At 40.9% G+C, this 22,585-nt stretch overlaps 1 protein-coding gene across 1 annotated transcript; it reads right to left on the bottom strand.

Annotated features, from left to right (window-relative positions):
• Positions 1-13,473: 13,473 nt before the first annotated feature.
• Positions 13,474-22,171, bottom strand: rpl26 (ribosomal protein L26). The gene is made up of 4 exons (XM_080201668.1): positions 22,093-22,171; positions 21,077-21,249; positions 20,820-20,960; positions 13,474-13,656 (listed from the first exon to the last, which is right to left on the bottom strand). The coding sequence occupies exons 2-4, from the start codon at positions 21,242-21,244 to the stop codon at positions 13,528-13,530; spliced, it is 438 nt and encodes a 145-aa protein (XP_080057794.1). The 5' UTR covers positions 21,245-21,249; positions 22,093-22,171; the 3' UTR covers positions 13,474-13,527.
• Between the last annotated feature and the right edge of the window lie 414 nt (positions 22,172-22,585).

Raw genomic sequence — 22,585 nt, 5'->3', positions numbered from 1 at the left:
TGATACTACATTGTAAAATTGAAGGTAACTTCTATTTAAAGGTATTAAATTTTTATATTATCATCCTATTGTGAAAAAAAATCACTCATAAGTATTCTAATTTTTATATGCTGCCATTATGTTTTTGGATGTTCCATTTTTTATGTCCTACTCCTTTCTGTTACATCATGCCTACATCATAATACTGTAGTTCACATCATATTATACTGCATCAATGACTAACAGCTAGAATTTTCACGTTCAGTATTGAGATGGAGGTGGAAGATAAGAATCAAGTCCACCCCTTATCCCAGGGATCTCTGAAGGCACACAAGGAACCAGCAGGGGCTAAACCCGAGGCGAGTGCTAGCACCAGTTCCTTCTCGCCCCAGAGTGAGGAGAGCCTGATCCGAGCTCTGGTTGACTTAGTTACGACAGCAGCCAAAACAGCTCAAAAAGCAAGAGAGAGTGAGAGAAAAGCACAGCTTGCTTTTAAATATTCCGAGGAGGTGCTATCTTACGCGAGCGATGTGACTGATAATGCTGAGCAGACGCTGTTAACAGCCAAAACTCTGTCAGAGAGACTAGTCAAGCATACTTCATATCTGGACTACCAGCAAGTTTTCCGTTCTGTTTCAGACCTTTCCACAGATTATGCAACGTTCGCGCAACTCCTGCAACTATCAAATGCTGGTGATGATGCAGGAAACTCGCGTTTGTTAAAAAAGGGCAAAGGAACCAGATACGGGAGAAGTGAGTCAAAGAGGGAGCGATTGTGCTTCCTCTGCCATTCATTATCTCGCCGCGAAACTGATAGTTTCGCTCAGAAACGTTCCCAGAACCTATCTCAGTTGGGAGATAATTACGAGGGCGTGATTGAAGCAGATGATGAGAACACGGATGAGGATGATTTAGGATTTGGGAAAGACATTCACCGCAAACCCCAAACCACCATGGGCACTGGGATAAATAGTTCCCATCACAAGCAAGTGGAGGCTGTACGGAAAGAGGAACACATGGGTGGGACTTTTGTGATCAGCAGACGCAGATCTCCCCGGAGATCACCCTCCGGTGGCTTAGATGGACTTGTGTCGCCACTCCTCACTGAAGATGAACTAACAACACTAAAGCCATTGAGTCGTTCGCCCTCTCGCCAAGGATCAACAAAGGTAGTTTACAAAATGGTCCACCGAGACAAATCTCAGGAGAATTCAGACAGCGATATCGAACATTTAGAGGAACCAGCTCATGTTCACGTTTCAGAAAATAAAGGTTTAGACACTTAAAATTCTTCGTAGCTAACGCCTGCCTGACAGTATACTTGTGAAAATGACAGATCTAAATTAAAAAAATACATTTTTTTGTATAGAGTTCAGTTTTGCTGAAGTAATGCTAGCTCTTCCTTTGCTATCAATGTTGTCCAGTATATTAACTACTTGTCACATCTGGCTAATTGAGAATCCAAATGTGACTAACTCCAATTTTGGTTAGTAAAAAATGAATAGTGAATGTGATCAACATTTATACATGTTGATAAAATGGCAAGACAAAAAGCCTGTATTTATTTTTTGATTATCGATTGCACTCTTTAGCACATCTTGTGGTCATTAGTGTGCCGTCACTAATAAGATTGAAGTACTGTAACTGATGGAACAAAAACTTCATAGTGGCTCTGTGTCAAATAAATTTGTGTCAGAATTTCAAAGGTTGGTGAGGCTGAATAAGTTTTGCATTGAATGACGGTCATGTTTAAGTGGACACTAAGTACATCTATCTACAGCATGTGTAAGGCATTGCTGTTCAAATTAGTACATGTGGTGAAAACAGCAATCATAAAATTCCTACAGTACAGCAGGCCATTCGGCCCATTGAGTGCACCAACTATGACAGAGCATTTTACTCAGACCCATCTTGTACCCTATCCCCATAACCCCACACATTTATCCCAATAACCTAGATATCTTTGGACACTAGGGGGCAATTTAGCATGACCAATCCACCTATTCTGCACAGCTTTAGACTGTGGAAGGAAATCGGAGCAGCTGTAGGAAACCCACAGTCACCTAAGCCCAAAATTGAACCTGGGTCCCTGGCACTGCATGGAAGCAGTTCTAACTGTCATGCCACTCTTGATGCTGCAGCTAGTCAGCAATTTCTATTGGACAAGTGGTATCACATGTACTTGGTTTACAAGAGGGCGCAGAATGAATGCCAGCAGACATGTTCGCAGAATAATTAAAATTGGTGGGTATTGCAAATAACAAAAGATTATTGAGCAGCAGAGTGACGTGTAAGTAATGAAGAATCTGCTGAAAATGACATTTCTGATTATCACCTCCTCACTGCACTGGTTAAATAGTAATTTTGTTTTAGCCCAGCTCCCCCAATTGTATGCAATTGGAAAACTGTTAAATTTTAAACAATCTTGCCATAATATTTTTTATTGGCCTTAAGTGCAGAATATGTTATATCAAGTTAAAATCAGTGGCATTTTAGATCTAATGGTAGCCGTTACATGTAATTATGCCCACCTCACCCCCTAAATGTGCAATCTGTCCACTTTTGGCTATCATTGCAAACATGAAGTCAATATGTTCAGAAGATGCTGAGACACATGTAGGCTACGTTTTTAGTTCAGTCAAAATCTACCTTGCCATTTTTACAAGATATAATTCACAGTGGATGGCATATTACTAATTGTGCAAGACATCACAATTGTGCCCAATCTAACCCTTAACTGCACATTTCATTAGTCCTTAGTGTACACCAAACCAGCACAGAAACTGTGCCTAATTTAACACTTCATTAACAACATACTGCTGTCTTTCTCAGCCTTAGTTCAGGCTAGTTAACTGAAGAGATCTTGCTGTTTTAAAATTAAAAAACAGTTAACAAAGTATACATTTTGATCATATTCATTGAACAAGATTTATACATCAGATTTTATCTTAAAAGGAATCACTTACAAGTTGGCAATGCAAACCCCAAGTGATGTATCAGTCATTTTTAAGTATGCCACTGATGACTATTATGGGTAAATGGATAGCTTACTTCCCTGTCCTTGTGATTAGATTGGTTTGTTTACCAAATGCCATTAAAAAGTAAATCTGAATTAAGTCATATGGAAAAATACTATCTACGATGTACAGTAAAACATTCTGAAGCACTGAACCAGTGTTTATGTTCATCTATTGACAACAGGCCACAGGAAAAATCTGGAAAGAAGGCCAAAAGCTGAAAGTAGGTTTTAAGGAACATCTCAAGGGGGTAGAGAGAGTTTTGGGAAGTCTCCAAAATGAGGAAAGGGAGGCACTGATACAGAGAGGTTTAGGGACAGATTCGAGAGCTTAGGCATCTTAAGACATAACTGCCAGTGGTGGAGTGATTAAAATCAGGGATGTATGTGCCTTGCATGATTGAGTCTCATCTATCACAAATTTTAATTTAATCCTTCAATAATTTATGCATTGCTTATAAACTATTCAATTCAAATGCTACCCTCTTGTAGATGGGGGCTTCCTCTTGAGGCTATGTATAGTTACTAAAGCTAATATAAAGACTCACAATGCAGTGCACTAATGTTGAAGCAGCAGAGTGACATGTGTAAGCAGTGAAGAATCTGCTGAAAATGACATTTCTGATTTATCGCCTCCTCACTGCACTGGTGACTTTAACTGAATGGATGAATGATATGAGAGAGCCCTGCGCTCAAGGTAATAGAATGTGGGAAGCTGGATATCAGTCTGAAGAACAATGCCCTTGTGAAGGCAATTATAGATTCCCAAAATCATATTGCCTACCTTTCCAGTGGGCATTATCCAGTGAACATTAATACAAATCAGTCAATAATCATCCTGTCATTAACTCCAGCCAATAACAATACACATCATGACCTAGTGGGACTTCATTTGTTATTAAATTATGGACAGTACCTCCCTTCCATTGACCAGCAATATGGGACGCTGGACAGTGAAGTGGGAGAATGATTCCCACTGAATTGAACCCATCCAACCCTGAGAAATTTCTTCTTGTCTGCCCACCACCTGCCTTATTTCTCAGAGTTGGCTGACTCTGTCTCTAAGGCTAGCATTGGTAGTCTTTTTCCCGACCACTGCTGATAACATTACTGCTTTCAGTGAATCTACTGTTTCTTCCCTCTCCCCGTATTTTGTTCCCGATTGAAGTTTCACAAAATGTAATCAAAAACAAAAACTAACTACAAAGTCCATGTTTTAAATGAGAAATATTTGTTAATTATTGCAAGGCTCTTATTAGACAGGCCACAGCCCTGGCTGATTTACACTCCCATAATCCAAGATCATTCATTCTAAAGTTAGTGTTGTGTTAGTGTTCCTAAATCTACGGTTATGTGTTTATTACCTAAATCGCAACCCCCCCCCCCACTACATCAGTCCCCCCTTTTGGCCATTGGCCAAGGACCAGCTAAGGCCATTAAATTGATGTATCTAAGTAACTAACCTTAGTCCTTACTAAGTATTTTGACTTTCAGATTCTCTTCTTTACCCGACCTGCCGTCACAAATGTTGTTCCTTCTGTGAACTTAGAAAGTTGTGCACTTCCATATTTGATCAGTTATACAATTACTATTAACACTGGGATCACAATGAAAATAATAAATCCCTTCCAAGGGTGATGTTCCCAAAGAGCCTAACCAGCCCGAGAGACAACCATCCAAGATGAATGGTTCAGGGTCTTTAAGTTTCCCCACCACCTACTTAATGTGTACAACCAGATTAGTTATGTTTGCTGAATTGTCTGGTATGTAAGTGCAACACACTGATCTAATTACTGCATATGTCTCTCCCCTTCCTGCCAAGATGCAAGCCAGTGCCATTATAACCCCTCTGTATGTTTGGCAACCATCTCACCGTTGATCATTGTGAGGGCAACTTCTGTATTGGCAACTTGTTCCCAATAGAGCACACAATTATCTCTCACATTGTTGTAACCACTCCATATTGGGTAAATATTATGTCGAAAGCCATTCTCTTTCTGTCATATCTCACCAGCATCTTGGCAGATGAGGGTGTTTATACATGTACGGAAGTTTCTTTAGGGTAACAAGATCCCTTCCATCCAACAGGGAGCCAAGCGGAGGCTGTATCTCCACGAACCCAATGTACCATTTTTAAGTTGAATATTATGGTTCACTAAAGCAATACAATGTATTCCATGACTGGTCATGACTGGGTGGCTTCAGGCATAGTATTCTCCTTGGGCTTACTGTAGAATCACTTCTGTTAACCCCTAAGTTTTTCCCAACATTTCCTAACTTCTCTGTGCGATAGATTTCTCTCGGTGTAGATGCTGCTTTAAATCTAGGCTAGGAACTGATCCTATTGATTTATAAATATGTGTACCTCTATGTGCAGTTAGCCTTCCTGCACAGGCTTCACTGTTGTGAAACTACTCCCTTACTTAAAAATCCTGATACGTAATGTCCTTGTGTGTGTGTGCCAAATACAATTATTAACCTGTGTTTCCTGATGAAGATGCTGAATGATCTTAGATGCTGGTTTTATTTGAGCCAATATCTGCATATTCAATACTAGAAGAAAAATGGAAACGTACACATTCATTATAAAAAATGCCATGATTTTCCCTTTACGCACGTTTCGATCGCTGGTCAATGTTAAACAAGCAAAATTCAATTATATCCCATATTACAATGACAACACATTCGATGTGGTCTTCTTGTCATCAGTCCCATTGACCTGCCGCTGGGATGTGGACTTGGGCATGGTTTGTCTTTTTTCAAGAGCTCTCTCTCACAACTCTATAAAACATAAGTCTGATGCTGCGCGACATTAAGTTAGTTCCTTATCAATTCAATCATTCCTATCTCTTTCCCTCTGATACTACCCTGATTATATTGCAGTATTATCCAATTTAACCAATTTGCTAATCTACAAATTCAAATTACTCCAGCATGGTTCTCAAGCTACTACAAGAGCCATTATTACCCCCAGTTCAGTAGGATTATAAATCCACTGGGGCGATCCCCTTCAGGATTATTTATTGAGATAAGGTTTTAACTGAGTCCAGTGTTGCAGCCTGGGTTTCTCATCAATAAGGGCACATGTTTGTCCTGCAATGATTACATTGATGACCTCCCCAATTGACCCCTAGTCTTTTCGTGTCTGTCATAAGTTTCACCATTACCTTATCCCCTGGTGTATGTAACTTAGGAGTGTTCTGCTCTGCTAGTTTCGTCCAGTCTCCGTGCTGGTTAAGGTAACCATCTATGTTTTAAGAGAATGTAAATGGTCAATTAATTCTCTCATGTGCTGAAACACTGCACTTCGGCTAATTTTAAGTTCTCCCCCACCTGATATTGCATCCTGTGGGAGTTGCATTGCTCTTCTTGTCATCAGTCACAAAGGGATTAACCCTGTTCCTTGAGAAGGAGTAACTCTTTGTCGTAACAATATTGCAGGCAAAGCCCGCACCCAATTCTTTCCTTTCTGTAAAGTAGCCTTGGCTAGACTGTTCTTTAACATCCTGTTCATCCATTCTACCATTCCTGAACTCTAGCATGAAATATTTGCTTTATTCCAATATTCCATAGGCTTCTTTTAAAGCTTTCCCTGTAAAATGGTTTCCCTGGTCTGAGTCTAACTGAAGAGGCGTACCCACTTGGGTATTATCTCATTTTCTGATATCAAAACCACTGTTTGGCTGTAGCATCTTTGCATGGGAATGCCTCTACCCACTGGGTAAACTGATCAATAATGACTAGGCATAAGTCTTTCTTTACAAAGAACAAAGAAAATTACAGCGCAGGAAATTTGACCCTCCAAGTCTGCACAGACCATGCTGCCCAATGCACTCTGGGTAAGGGCCCTGGAAAATCCATCTGTAACTTTTCTCATCGTCCTTTTAGGCCATGGTTGATTACCCATCTTGACCTTGCAGGGACAACCTGATTCCACAAGAGTGCATGCACTCCCTCCAGTGAAGTCTGTTGTAATATTCTGGGGCTATTATTCTACCTTCCCTTCTCCACATGCCGTCTTGACCTCGCTGTCCTCCATGTTTATTCCTATTACTGTTTCTCTTCCTCTGCCACCTGCTCCTGTATCTGTTTCACATCAATATCTGTGACTTCCCTGGCTTAAGCTGCTGCCACGTTTGCTGTTTGGATTTCTTCCAAATTCTATTCTAATAAGTTTTTAGCTGCCTTATCTGCTGTAATGTTTTGTTCTTGAACTTGAGTAGAAATGATCTGATGGGCCTGTATTTTTATTACTGCAGCTTCTAAGGAACTGTGAGCTGCCTGAAGTAAATTCCTGATGTTCATGCTAGGTATGTCCCCGCTAAATGAACACAATGTTGTGAGCTTTCAGTTGTCCATTAATGTCTATTTTATCTCTTTTTTAAAAGCTTGTTCCTTCATCCATGGCTATTATCTAAACTGTGTTTTACTTCTTAAAATCCCTCTAATTATCTCTTTTTATTACCATTGTTGTTCTCTGTATTCACCAAATGAATTCCACCTTTAATCCTGTCCTACTCTGTCTATCATCATCTCTTCCATAATGTCTCTTCAATTATCCTGTTCACTTTCCACATCTCATCTGTACCTCGCTTATTGTTCCTTTCTTTTAAGTGTTCACTTATTCCATTGGATCATTTCTTTCACCTCTTTCTTATCATCAATCTGCCAATCATTAAACTCACTTCCATTCTACATTATGTAACACTTCACTAAATGCCTGAATGCTCTCTCTCCCCTCTGCTATATTTTGATTTAAGCTAATGATTTTATTATTTGAAAGCTATCACAATATCTTAAAGAACCATTCTGTGTGGGACAGAATGGGTTAACTCTCTACTTGTTTCAAAATTGGGTATAGTACATTTTCTCAGCTGAACGTCATAATATTAAAACCCTGAATTCCTGAAACAAAGATGAATCCCTATCTTTCCATTGTTATGATTAATTCAAAACAAGATTTATCACTTTTAAATATCCCAATTCTCAACCATACCTGCTAAAGACTATCACACTTTCTTCACCTGCTTGCAAATTTTCAGATACAACATTTTGCCATTTTTAGACTAATGCAGACACAAGGAGCCCAAATCCCTGTCAAATTCTTATCGTCTTTTAAAGACTGATTTGGCCATTGATCAGTCCCAAAAATGAGTAATTCAAGACTTTAGTATATTACTTTGATTTTTAAAGTGTCTGCATTAGTCTTAATTCTGCTGTCACCTGCAATTCCCAAGCACCCACACAAGAATGCTCTCGCTCTCACCCACAGCCTGCCTATCGCTCTCTCTTTCCAAACTAGACTCTTATTTTTTAAGATGTGGAGATGCTGGCGTTGGACTGGGGTAAACACAGTAAGTCTCACAATACCAGGTTAAAGTCCAACAGGTTTATTTGGAAGCAAAAGCTACTAGCTTTCGGAGCACTGGCTGCCCCTTCGTTATTTTTTAACCCCTTACTTTCCTCTCTAAGAATTTCTCACTGGATTTTTTTCTAACGTCTAGCTCTCTCCTCTCCACAGGCTGCCAGATTACAGCCTGTTTGACTCTCTCTCTCTCTCTCTCTCTCTCTGTTAACCCCTTGAGTCCTGCTCTAAGCCCACTCAGGACTCTCATTGCTCTCCTGCCACCCACATTACCACCCGCCCCCTCTCCTTGGCGACTTCTCATTTTCTTTTTTAGTTTTAACACCCCTTGGCACAACCTCCCCGTTGTGACTTTTTGTTAGAGTCTCATCACCTGATGGTGCTGTTTTCTCTCTCATTGGAGGCTTGTCATCTAATGGTGCTGCTTCCTCTCTTTTTTGGAGACTCATCTCCCAATGGTGCTGCTCCCTCACTTTTTTGGAGTCTCATCACCCGATGTGTGGCCCCCTGTGGACACGGCTCTCTCTGGCTCTGCCGCCGGACTGATCCAGGGTCTTTTTTACCCCTGGTCCTCCATATTAAGCATCCCAATCTCCTCTTGTCTTCTCCAGTCTTCAGTAACACTATGCCCCACAACCCATAAGAACATGAGAACATAAGAAGTAGGAGCAGGAGTAGGCCATCTAGCCCTTCGAGCCTGCCCCGCCATTCAATAAGATCATGGCTGATCTGAAGTGGCTCAGTTCCACTTTCCCGCTTTCTCCCCATAACCCTTAATTCCCTTGCCTACCAAAAACCTATCTACCCGTGACTTAAATATATTTAGCGAGGTAGCCTCCACCACTTCAATGGGCAGAGAATTCCAGAGATTCACCACCCTTTGAGTGAAGAAGTTCCTCCTCAACTCCGTTCTAAACTGCCCCCCCCTCCTTATTTTGAGGCTGTGCCCTCTAGTCCTACTGTCCTTTCTGAGCGGGAAGAATCTCTCTACCTCTACCCTATCCATCCCCTTCATTATCTTATACGTCTCTATAAGATCCCCCCTCATCCTTCTAAACTCCAACGAGTACAGACACAGTCTATTTAATCTCTCTTCATAGTCCAACCCCCTCATCTCCGGTATCAGCCTAGTGAACCTCCTCTGCACTCCCTCCAAGGCCAATATATCCTTGCACAAGTGTGGCAACCAAAACTGCACACAGTACTCCAGCTGCGGCCTCACCAGTGCCCTGTACAGTCGCAGCAAGACCTCCCTGCTTTTATATTCTATCCCCCTCGCTATAAAGGCCAGCATCCCATTCGCCTTCTTGATCACCTGCTGCATCTGCAGACTGGGTTTTTGCGACTCATGCACAAGGATCCCCAGGTCCCTCTGCACCGTAGCATGATGCAGGTTTTCGCCCTTTAAATAGTAATCCCTCCTACTATTATTCCTGCCAAAGTGGATAACTTCACACTTGCTAACATTGTACTCCATCTGCCAGGTCCTTGCCCACTCACTCAGCCTATCCAGATCCCTCCGCAGACTTTCCACACCCTCCGCACAATTTGCTTTTCCACTCATCTCTGTGTCATCAGCAAATTTCGACACCCTACACTCAGCCCCCTCCTCCAGATCATCTATATAAATGGTAAATAGCTGAGGCCCCAGCACTGATCCCTGCGGCACTCCACTAGTCACCAACCGCCAATCAGAATAGCACCCATTGATAGCACCCACTCTCTGCCTCCTATTAGACAGCCAATCCTCTATCCACGCTAACACCTTACCCCCGACTCCATGCCCCCTAACCTTCTGAAGCAACCTTTTGTGCAGCACCTTATCAAACGCCTTCTGAAAATCGAGAAACACCATATCCACCGGTTCCCCTCTGTCTATCGCATTAGTCACATCCTCATAGAATTCCAATAAATTTGTCAAACACGACTTCCCCTGAACGAATCCATGCTGCGTCTGCTCAATCAAACAATTCTTCTCTAGGTGCCTCGCTGTTTCTTCTTTGATGACGGATTCCAGCATTTTTCCAACAACAGACGTTAAACTAACCGGCCTACAATTCCCTGCCTTTTGCCTGCTACCTTTTTTAAACAGCGGCATAACATTAGCCATTTTCCAATCTTCCGGCACTTCCCCGGAATCCAGCGAAGTTTGGAAAATAATCACTAAGGCATCCACTATCACCTCTGCCATTGCCTTCAGAACCCTGGGATGCATTCCATCCGGTCCTGGGGACTTGTCCACCATCAGTCCTGCTAGTCGATCAAGCACTACCTCTCTAGTGACAGTAATCGCATTCAGGCCCTCAACTCCTACCATCCTTCTATCTTTAATATCCGGCAAACTATTCGCGTCCTCCTCTGTGAAGGCCTCCGCCATTTCCTCATCTCCCACCACTAAATCCCCCCTCTCATCCTCTAAGGGTCCAACATTCAGTCTAGCCAGCCTCCTCCTCTTTATATATTTGTAAAAACTCTTACTGTCCTTTTTTATATTTAGTGCTAGTTTAGCTTCATAGTCTATCCTTCCTTTATCAACCTCTTAGTCATTCTTTGTTGATTTTTAAACCTCTCCCAATCTTCTACTCGCCCACTACTTTTAGCCACTCTAAACGCATCAGCTTTTAATACTCCTTTATTTCCCTCGATAACCATGGCTGATTATCCCTTCTCCCATGATCCTTCTTTACCATTGGAATATATTTCTGCTGAGCACCGAAAAAGATCTCCTTAAAGATCCTCCACTGTTCCTCAGTAGTCCTACCAACCAATCTGCGCCCCCAATCTACATTTGCCAATTCCTCTCTCATCTTATTGTACTCTCCTCTGTTCAAGCAGAGGACACAGGCCCAGGACCCTACTTTCTCAACCTCCATCTGCATCAAAAACTCATGATGTGGATGTGCCGGCGTTGGACTGGGATAAACACAGTAAAAAGTCTGACACCTGACGAAGAGGGATTCCCCTCAAAAGCTTGTGAGTTTACTATCAAATAAATTGGTTGGACTAAAACCTGGGGTTGTCAGACTTTTTACTCAAAAACTCAACCATACAATGATCGCTCAACCTCAGAGTGACTCTAGTTACGGTCCTGATGGCCTGACAGGGGCTTCTTTAATTGGGGTGGTCAATATAAAAACATACTCACCCTCACTTAGTAGTCCTGTCCTGCCATCTGAAGCCAGTGACATCACTTTGCTCTGCAGCATCAAATTGTATATAGAGGCTTCCTCTTGAAGCTACGTGTAACTGCTAAAGCTAATACAAAGACTCAAAAATGCAGTGCACTGATGTTGAAGTCATGACTTTATTTAATCAAATGATCGAATGGGAGAATGATATGAGGAAGCCCTGCACTCAAAGTATAGAATGTGGACAACCGGATATCAGTCTAAAGAACAATGCCCCTGCGAAGGCAATTATAGATTCTCAAAATCATACTGCCAACTTTTCCAGTGGGCATTGCCAAATAAACATTAATACAAACCAGTCAATAATCATCCCGTCATTAACTTCAACCAATAATACACATCATGACCTAATGGGATTTCATTTGTTGTTAAATTATGGATGTTACCATGGGATACTGGACAGTGAAATGGGAGAATGATTCCCACTGAATTGGACCCCTGTGACTGTCATCCGGCCTAGAGAAATTCTTCACGTCTGCTCATCACCAGCGTTTTCTGTTGGAGTTGTACCCTTTGCATAAGGCTAGCATTGGTAGCCATTTTGTTTCCTACCACTGCTGATAGCATTACTGCTTTGAGTGAATTTATTGTTTCTTCCCTCTCCCTGTATTTTGTCAAAAACATCAAAGTTTCACAAAATGTCATCAAAAGCAAAACACATCCATCTTGTAAATACAAAATACATGTTTTAAATGAAAAATATTTGTTAATAACGCAGAGCTGTCTTACATGGCAATAGCCCTGGCTGGTTTATATTCCCATTATCCCAAGAATGTTCATTCTAACGTTAATGTTGTTAGTGGTTATGTTTGTTAGCCTAATTCATCCCCCTCTCAATCCTTAATTGTCAGAGAGAACTTGACTATAGGAATAAGGATGTTTTACAGCAATTGTGGACAGCTTTAGTGAAGCCACACCTGGAGTGTTACATGCATTCTTCTTGTTCTTATGAGAGGAAGGATATTCTTATTTTAAAGGGAGTGCAGCGAAGATTTACCAGACTGATTCCTGAGATGGCAGGAGTAGCATATGCTGGAGCCTGTCAGTTAGGATTGTATTCATTGGAATTTGGAAGAATGAGGGGAAGGAAGCTCAGACACTTACACAATCCTAATAAACAGGATATATTCAGAAAGAATGTTTCTAATGGAGGGTAGGGGGTGGGGCGTTGGTCTGTCCACAAGGGTTCACTGAGAATAAGGGACAAGTCTTTCAGAACTGAGGTGAGGAGAAATTTCTTCATCCAGTGGTGAGTCTGTGGAATTCATTACCACAGAATGTAGTTGAGGCCAAAACGTTTGTTATTTCAAGAAGGAATTAGATATAGCTCTTAGGGCAATGGGGATCAAGGGATATGGGAGAAAAACAGGATCAGTGATGATTAAAATGAATGGCAGAGTAGACTCAGGGATTTGAATGGTCTACTCCTGGTTCTATTTTCTATGTATGTTTCTAGTTACAACTCCTTCCCAGAATACCAAATTATTGTTTGTAATTAAGAGCAGAGCCTGGGTTTTAATGGTACATGGTTCATTCAAATAAAGTTTGTGGTTCAAGAAGGCAGCTCATTACCACCTTCTCAAAGTCAATCAGAGATGTTCAATAAATGCTGGCCCTTCCAACAATGTCCACACCCCATAAACGGATTTTTAAAAATTCAAATGCTATATGATATAGTGGTACAAGATTGACATTTACAATCCAGTGATTGTTTTCAGAAACTACATGGCAAGATGCTTTCCCACAGAAAGGAAAAATTGAAAGGAATGCCATCTTAAGCTGAACCCATTATTTCACTGAAAAATTCCAAAGCATAGGAATTATGATGTAGATTTCTCACATTTATTTTAGAGGTTTGAAAGATATAATCCATAACTGTACAAGAAAGTAAGAACTGAAAAATAAAGTTCTGGTAAAAAATAAACCAGGTTGCAATTTTTGAATCTTTATTGAAAGTAGTATAAAGTTCCAACATTCAATTACTCCTGCATTTTTTCAACAGATTCTTCCTTATATTTGCCCTTATCTTTGCCAACTTGGCGAGATTTGGCCTTGCGTTCCAGGATCTTCTTGCGATCCTTGTCCAGCTTTAGCCTAGTAATCACCACCTGCAAGAGATCGCAAATTTATTGGTGAAAATTCTTCATATGTACAATAATGGCAAATAGACCAATTCATATACCAGCACGAAACACACAAAAAAAAGGAAGCACAGCCAACTCTAAAGAAGAAATTGTCAAAATATTTTGGGTATGCATTCCTTTCACCTGAAATATCAATAGCCAGCATTTCAGAACAGAAACATCATTGCAATTTTAATCATGACAATAATATTACTGAACCCCAAAAATGACATAACTGGGGGAAAGGGGACATCTCCAGATAAATACAATAGATTATTTTCAAGTGCCATAACTTGAGTGAAAAAAACAGCCAGTTCACATGGCTGAATGAGGAACGTTGGCCAATACACCAAGAGAAACACAAGTTTACTCAACAGGAAGCTATTCTTCCCGTGTCACCTGTCAGCATTGCAAATCAAACTCTATCCCTTTCCCCACAGGCCTTCTCTTTTATAAATATTTATCTTGTTTCTTAAAAGATCAAATGGTCTCTATCTCTCAATTAATTCTTCTGGTAAAATATAACATGACCCAATAAAGCAATAAAATATAAAAACATTTCTCTCACTCAAGGATGTCTTTATTGACTCATGGAAAACAACTGTATCAAAGTGACGCAAAATTCAAAAAACCTGCACTTAATTTTCTTTAAGCATTCTCTATCACAATACGAAAATGCCCTGCACCACAGTGTCTCCTGATCCATATCTTATGTCTGGTTATTATTTTGGGACAGGTGGATCTAATACTCCTTTAAAGGACAGTATATTCCTATAGCCCCACATAAGTTTTGCTCTCCATTGTTCCACCATGCCTAAAACTCCATGGCTCTCTATTGTACAATTTATTTTGCATGCTCTTGTACTTGCATGCTCTGCATGGAACCCACAATGATGTGGATCATCCTGGCTTAAGGGAATACAAACTCATACATGATTACAATTATACTTCCTGATCCCCATATACATTTACTCCATCTAATATCAACACAACTAACACTTTCTTAAGTAACAAATTACGTGGTTTGTTTTGATTTCTAAATGCTTATCAAGTGACATTGAGTAATGAACTACATACAAAACAGAAGTAGGCAATTCAGCCCCTTGACTATGCTCTGCTACCCAATCAATAAAATCACAGCTGATTTGTTTGTGCTGAGTTCCACATTTCCAAATATACTTGATAATCTTGCCTAACAAGAATCTGTCTCTGCCTTAAAATATTTAGTAATCCCGCTTCCACCGCCTTTTGAGTTCTGAAGCTGCACAACCCTCAGAAAAAAATTCTCATCTGTGTCCTGTAAGATGTAATCCCTAATTTTAAAACAACACCCTGTAGTTCTGGACTTGCCCACAAGAGGAAACATCCTTTCAACATCTACCTTGTCAACCGTGTTTGGAATCTCATTTACTTCAATCCTATCACCGCTCACTCTTCTAAACTCTGGAAACAAGCCAAACCTTTCAATCCTATCCTCATAAGACAACCCACTCATTCCAAGTACCAATCTAATAAATCTATTTGGAACCACCTCCATTTACTTTGCTCCTTAAATAAGACGACCAAAACTGCACACAGCATTCGAGATGTAGTCTCATCTATGCTCTTTATAACTTGAGCATAACATCTTTACTTTGATGTTCAATTCCTCTCATAATAAAGGAAAACAATTAGTCTTCTTGACCATATGCTATATCTGCATACTAACTTTTCGCATGCACAAGAACACCCAGGTTTTTGTTGAAAACAGAACTGCTGCTGACTGCATGCCAACCTGTAAGTGGGATGAGACTCAGAGAACTTGTGCACTGATATAAACCCTGTGGACGTTTAGATTTAATTGGAAACTTTTAAAATATTGCAAGGTAGCCCAGCAAATGCTGACTGGAAGAATGTTTGTTGAGGCTACATTCTACCCATTGTGTGCCTACAAGAGGGGATACCTATATCATGCTGTAGTTTCTGACACCTAAGCTGCAACTAGACCAACCATCTTTTACAATCACCCAGGTCCCTTTTGAGATATTCCTCAATACAATAGTGTAAAAGGTTGACAGCTCTGCACCTCGGCATTCTGCAATTGTTCCCCATTTGAATTATATTCTGTCTTTTTAAAAATTCTTTCCAGCAAAATGAACAACTTTACGGTTTCCCAATTACACTTCATGCCAGATTTTTGCCCATTCTTTCAACCTATCCATATCCATCTGCAAATTTTGTATGCCTTTTTCATAATCACACTTTCCTGCCTATTTTCATGTCACCTGAAAATTTATCCCCCATGCCTTCGCTCCCCTATCTAAGTCATTGACGTAAACTGTAAAAAGTTGAACCCCCAGCAGAGACCATTGTGGGACTCCATTTATAACATCCTGCTAATCAGACAAAGACCTATTTCTGCACACAATGTTTTCTGCCAGTTAGCCAATCTTCAATCCAGGCTAATATGTTAATCCTTTACACCATGAACTTTTATTTTGTATAATAACCATCGATGTGGCACTTTATCAAATGTTTCTGGAAATCCAAGTACATAGTACGTCTACAGACTCCCAACCATCCACAGTACATGTTACTCCTTCAAGGAATGCTAGTAAATTGGTTAAACACAATTCCCCTTTCATAAAACCATGCAGACTCTTCCCAATTACCTTGAGTTTTTTTAAAATGCCCAGCTATAACCTTTTTAATAATTGATTCCAAAAATTTCCCCATAACATATTCCAATTTAACTGACCCATAGTTTCTTGCCTTGCTCCCTTCTTCAAATTGTTTGCTATTTTCTAGTCTGATGGAAGGCTAATGGAATGTTAGCCTTTTGTTTAGAAGGGAATGAAGTATAAACATAGATTCACTAAAACTATACAAGGCACCAGAAAAATGATACTGGAAGACTGAACAGTTCTAGTCCCCTTACCCAAGGCAAGATATACTGGCATTGGAGGGAATCCAGAGAAGCTTCATTAGGTTGGTCCTGGGGTTTGGAGGGATTTTATGAGGAAAGGTTGAGTAGGTTGGGCCTGTACTCATTGGAGTTTAAAAGAATGACCTTATTTAGACATACAGACTTCTCAGGGGGCGAGACAGGGTAGATGCTGACAGATTGTTTTCCTTTGTGGGAAAGTTTAGGACCACAGGGCATAACCTCAGAGTAAGGGGGTCACCCATTTAAGATGGAGATGAAGAATTACTTCTCTCAGAGAATAGTGAATCTGTCAAATTCTTTACTACAGAGGGCCGTGGAGGCTGGGTCATTAAAGACGTTCAAGGCAGAGACAGATAGATTTTTAATCAGTAAGGGAATCAATGGTTATGGGGAAAAGGCAGAAAAATGGAGTTGAGGATTATCACACATTAGTCATGATCTCATTAATTGAGAAGACCTGATGGGTTGAATGGCTCCACCTGCTCCTACGTCTAATGGTCTTTCCAGAATCGAACAAATTTTGGGAAAATACCACCACATCTACTAGTCACCCTTAAGACCCTAGGGTGAAGTCCATCAGGACCAACCGACTTGTCAGCCCGCAGCTCCATCAGTTTGCTCAGTTTCACTTCCCTAGCAACTGTAATTTTGCCAAGCTCCTTTCTCCCCTCCATGATTTATAACCATGACTAGAATTTTGATTGCATCTTCTGTTGCGAACACAGAAGCAAAATATTTGGTAATCTTGTCTATGTCCTTCTGTAACCCAAGTCTCTTCTCCTTGCTAGTTACCACACCAACAATTATCAAATCAAGTGCAAACTTACTTATTACATCTTTCGTGTTTAGATCATTAATGTAAACCACAAACAGCTAAGGACCCACCACAGGACACAAGCTTCCTTGTGGGAGGGATTATTATTTAAAGGGCGAAAAGCTGCAGCATGCTACAGTACAGAGGGACCTGGGGGTCCTTGTGCATGAATCGCAAAAACCCAGTCTGCAGGTGCAGCAGGTGATCAAAAATGTTGGCCTTTATAGCGAGGGGGATAGAATATAAAAGCAGGGAGGTCTTGCTGCAACTGTACAGGGCACTGGTGAGGCTGCAACTGGAGTACTGTGTGCAGTTTTGGTCCCTGCATTTGTGAAAGGATAGATTGGCCTTGGAGGGGGTACAGAGAAGGTTCACCAGGCCAATACCAGAGATGAGGGGGTTAGCTTATGAAGAGAGATTGAATAGACTGGGTCTGTACTTGTTAGAGTTTAGAAGGCTGAGGGGGGGAATCTTATAGAGGCTTACAAGATAATGAAGGGGCTAGATAAGGTCGAGGTAGAGAGATTCTTCCCGCTTAGAAAGGATAGCAGAACAAGAGGGCACAGCCTTAAAATAAGGGGCGGGGGGGCAGTTTAGAATGGAGTTGAGGAGGAACTTCTTCACTCAAAAGGGTGGTGAATCTCTGAAATTCTCTGCCCATTGAAGCGGTGGAGGCTACCTCGTTGAATATATTTAAGTCATGGGTAGATAGATTTCTGATAGACAAGGGAATTAAGGGTTATGGGAGAAAGCAGGAAAGTGGAACTGATCCACTTCAGATCAGCCATGATCTTATTGAATGGTGGGGCAGGTTTGAAGGGCTAGATGGCCTACTCCTGCTCCTATTTCTTATGTTACGTTCCTGTCACAAAAACTACCTTCTAACATCACCCTCCCCTGCTTCGTACCAATTTTGGAATCCAGGGCAATCCAAATTTCTCTGGATCCCATAGGCTCTTATCTTCTTGACTAGTCTCCCATGCAGCACCTTGTCAAAAGCCTTACTGCAGTCCATGTAGACGACATCAACTGCACTGCCCTCATCTATATACCAAGTCACCTCCTTGGAAAATTCTACAAAACCTCTAAGATATTGATGATTCCACAAAAGACAAGAGATGTCAAGGAAGGGTGGACATGCTCTCTTTGGAAATGGATACCACTCAGAACTTACATGATGCGAATGTGCATGCCAATGATGAGCCTAAGGTGGTCCAGCCTTGCTGCACATGTGAGTGCACTGTGCCATTAACTGTGTGAAATAAACTTGTATCATGTGCTAATGTTGTCAAACACTGACTGCTGGCCTTCTAACCAAGGGAAGACCTTTGCAATGCTATAATGAGATTTGGAGCTGTGGTTCTGGCAGAGGTGAGCCAAATTGAGCATATCATTGTTAAATGCTGCTGAGTATCACTGTCAGACACCTTTAGTCACTGCTGATGATCTAGAAAAAAACATGGCAATAATTAGTTAGACTGAATGCATCCTTTTTGTGGAAAGGATACAGCAGGATGTTAATAAATGTGCTTGAAGAGTCATATGGACTCGATACAGCAACTCTTTTCCCCTCTCCAAAAATGCCTTACAACTTGCTGAGTTTTTCTGTTTTAATTTCAGCCTTTTACTTTGGCAGGTTGATCCCAATATTGTAACTGCAATGTAACAGCTTGACTAGACAAATAATTTATTTGAGAGCACAAACCTTGAGTGTTACAGTTGGAATGTTTCTAGGGATATTTGCTCAGCCACCTCTTGATATAACCTAGAGTGAAGCAAACTGACTGGGTTCTGTGATGGTGATACCTCAGGAGGAGGGATTGTTAAGGTCTTAGCCTCTGCACTCTGCCATTAATCATGATGTTGATGTTCATGAAGTTATTTTAGTCACTTTAAAATGTCCAGGGCCAATCATATCTAGGTGTGGCAGGACTGCAAAGTCTTGATTTGACATGTAAGCTGTGGGATTTCTTTGCCCTGCCTGTAAGATACTACCACACCACCATCTGTTGCCTATTCCTTATTGCCCCCAAGAAGGTGACAACGAAGTGTGAACTGAAATCCCACTCGCCTGACAAAAGCCAGTGGCTTTTGCTACAAAATAAACCTGTAGGACTTTAACCTGACGTTGAGAGACTTCTTACTGTGTTTACCACAGAAGTTCTGGGGTGAGGAAAGTTAAATGCAAGGTTAGGGTCAAGAAGCTGGGGTTGTTCTCTTTGGGACAAAGGAAGTTGAGGGAATATCTAATATTGGTGTACAAGATAGCAACAGGTTTAGAAAACATAGGAAAGGAAAAGCATTTCCCATTAGCTGACAGAACAAGAATATATGGTCAGGTTTCAGTTTTGGGCAAGATATTCAGGGTTAGCAATATGATAAATAACTTTTTTGTGCTGCAATTAACTGATAATGACCTGTAACACATCACCTGAGAGGATGGCAGAAGTGGAGACAAATAGAAGGAAATTGACTCTTGAGCAAAATAAACTTACAAAATTACAGGAATTGAGTTTTGGAAATGGGCTAATTGGATTGCATTATAACTAGTATGGACTAAGGAGCTGAATGGCATCCTTCTGTGCCATACCTGTGTTTACCTATGCCTCTAAAATCTTAACCTGTGATTAAAAGGCAAACATATGTCCCCTAGTCTGTTATAAGATTACAAAGTAACCTTTAGGTGGATATTTCAGTAGTGTAAACAATAACGACTCCAAACGGAATACGATTCAGAAGCTGCAACTGTTGATTTCCACATGAGAATATGCACTAAATTAATATTCTAGATAGAATTTGATCACAACTAAATTCATCCAAACTAACCTCGTCACCCACTAGTTTAAACTGCAGCATTTGAACAACTATGAAGCTGTATGCTAGTTTTAGAGCACCAAAATCTAATATTCTTAGATCTTTATAAATTACAGTGCTAAGTTTCAGATGACCCATATTATCCAAGTATTTCTGAAGTGCAGTCACCTTTGAATCATATACAAGCACAGTAGCCAATATGCACACAAGGTCCCACCACCAGTGACAGTAGAGTTGGTTGAGGGATAAATTTTGGCTAGGACATTGAAAGGACTTCCCTGCTCTCCTCCAAAAAAAATTACTTTTTACAATTCTTTATTAAGGCCTCGATTCAACGTCTGTTCATTAAGCTGGCACCTGTCAGCACAGCACTCCCTCTGTACTGCAAAGGATCTGCCGAGGTTACACGTTCACATATAGATACACTGCTAAAATGGTTTGAACTGCACAAACCAACATTTCTCTTTAAGAACTTAACATAAAATGTTGCTTCTGTAGCAGGATGTGTGCTTGGTTACTTTTCTTCGCATATAATTACACCAAAAAAAACAGATATCAACCAGTCAAAACCCTAGATTTCAAAGAAGTTCCTACCTTGCTGGGGTGAATGCCAACATGAACTGTAGTGCCATTGGCTTTTTCACGTTGCACACGCTCAATATAGATTACATATTTCTTTCTGTACACTTGCACAACTTTACCGATCTGCTGACCCTTGTAATGTCCTCTGACAACCTACATGTAAGATATTAAACATAGAACATCAGTTGAACAATATTAATATATGCAATCATAATTCACAACTCCTTTTATCTTTTCATGGAATAAAATTCAGGGTTCACTTCACTTACCTGAACCTCATCATCCTTGCGTATGGGCATTGAGCGAACATTGTACTTCTGCCTCAGCTCCTTAGAGAGTGGAGAGGACATAATTTTCCTGCGGATGTGGGATGGAGCATTGAAGTGCCTCTTGCGGTTCTTCCTCCGTGAAGATGTTACAAAGGGATTGAACTTCATACTGGCTGCACACAGAACAAACATAAAAGTTAAAGTTGCTGCTAACTGTCAAACATGAGAGTTAAAGGAATCCGATCATACTTGGAGTTCTGAAATATTGGATAAACTAAGACGGATTATGATCCAATCAAGAGCTCTGACACTGAGTCCCAATCCACCTTACTCTCTCTGATGTTAAAATGCTTACAATCCATCTTACTCTGGCCACTCAGAAATTTTGAAACACTGGGGAAGGGAGAGGGACAGCAAGGTGATTTGTATCCCACACAGGAGTGCTATAACACTGGGGACGAGGTGGACTGTGTCCCAATCAGGGGTGCTGTAACACTGAGGACAGTAAGGTAGGCTATTTCCAAATGTAACACTGGAGACTGTAAGGTGGACGATGCCCCAATCAGGAGCTCTGTAACACTGAGGACAGTAGCAAACTACCCCAATGTAACACTAGGGACAACAACATGGATGGTGTCCCAATCAGGAGCGCTATGACACTGGAGACATCAAGGTGAGCTGTGTCCCAATTAGGAGCTCTGTAACACTAAGGACAGCAAAGTGGAGTGTCCCAAATGTAACACTGGGGACAACAAGGTGAATTATATGCCTATCAAAAGCTCTGTAACACTGGGGACAGAGTACCTCGAATCCCCCACCCTGTCTCTGACGCTCGCTGCGTAGGCCCCACCGGTTTCTACATTTTACACCGATTTAAGTCGCCCCCTGTCCCGCATCTTAACAATATTGATTTAAAAGGCTAGCGAATCGTTGTCCAGCTCAGTAGCTGAGACGGCTTTGTCACGATGAGGAAGTAAAACTCGGATGTTAATGGATATCACTGACAGAATCCTTACCCTCCTTCTACAGCTTCAATGGCCGCCGCCGAAAAAAGAACGCACGCATGCGCAGCGCCTCGATCGTCAGTTCTCATCGCGCGAGATTTCAGCTTCAGGTTCTTAAAGGGCCACCTCATGTGGCTCTGAGGAACACAATGGGAGCATACATAATTCTATGGACAGTGCACTTGTTTTTTTTTCTTTTTGCTGTTGCCATTCTAGTTCTGGGACACTAGTGTTTCTGTCCAATGTGGTTTATAGTTTGCAAAGGTTATATTCTGTAGTAACAAGGAGCAGGAAAGAACCCTAGAAAATGGGATATAATCTGAAACAAAATGGACCGTGCACTTGTATTCTGGTCAAATTCCCAGGTCAAGCAACATGTTTAAATCCAAAATATAGATTCATAAAGAAACAATATCAAGCCTGCTTAAACATATTCAAAGATAGAACATCTACAACCCACTGGGGTGGAGAATTCCAAAGATTCACAGGCCATTGAGTAAAGAAA

Source organism: Carcharhinus amblyrhynchos, chromosome 13 (assembly GCF_965287045.1).
Source record: "Carcharhinus amblyrhynchos chromosome 13, sCarAmb.v2.hapA, whole genome shotgun sequence".
Classification (NCBI taxonomy): Eukaryota; Metazoa; Chordata; class Chondrichthyes; order Carcharhiniformes; family Carcharhinidae; genus Carcharhinus; species Carcharhinus amblyrhynchos.
The sequence above is the reverse complement of the archived record's forward strand: the minus strand, read 5'-3'. Positions and strand labels throughout refer to the sequence as shown.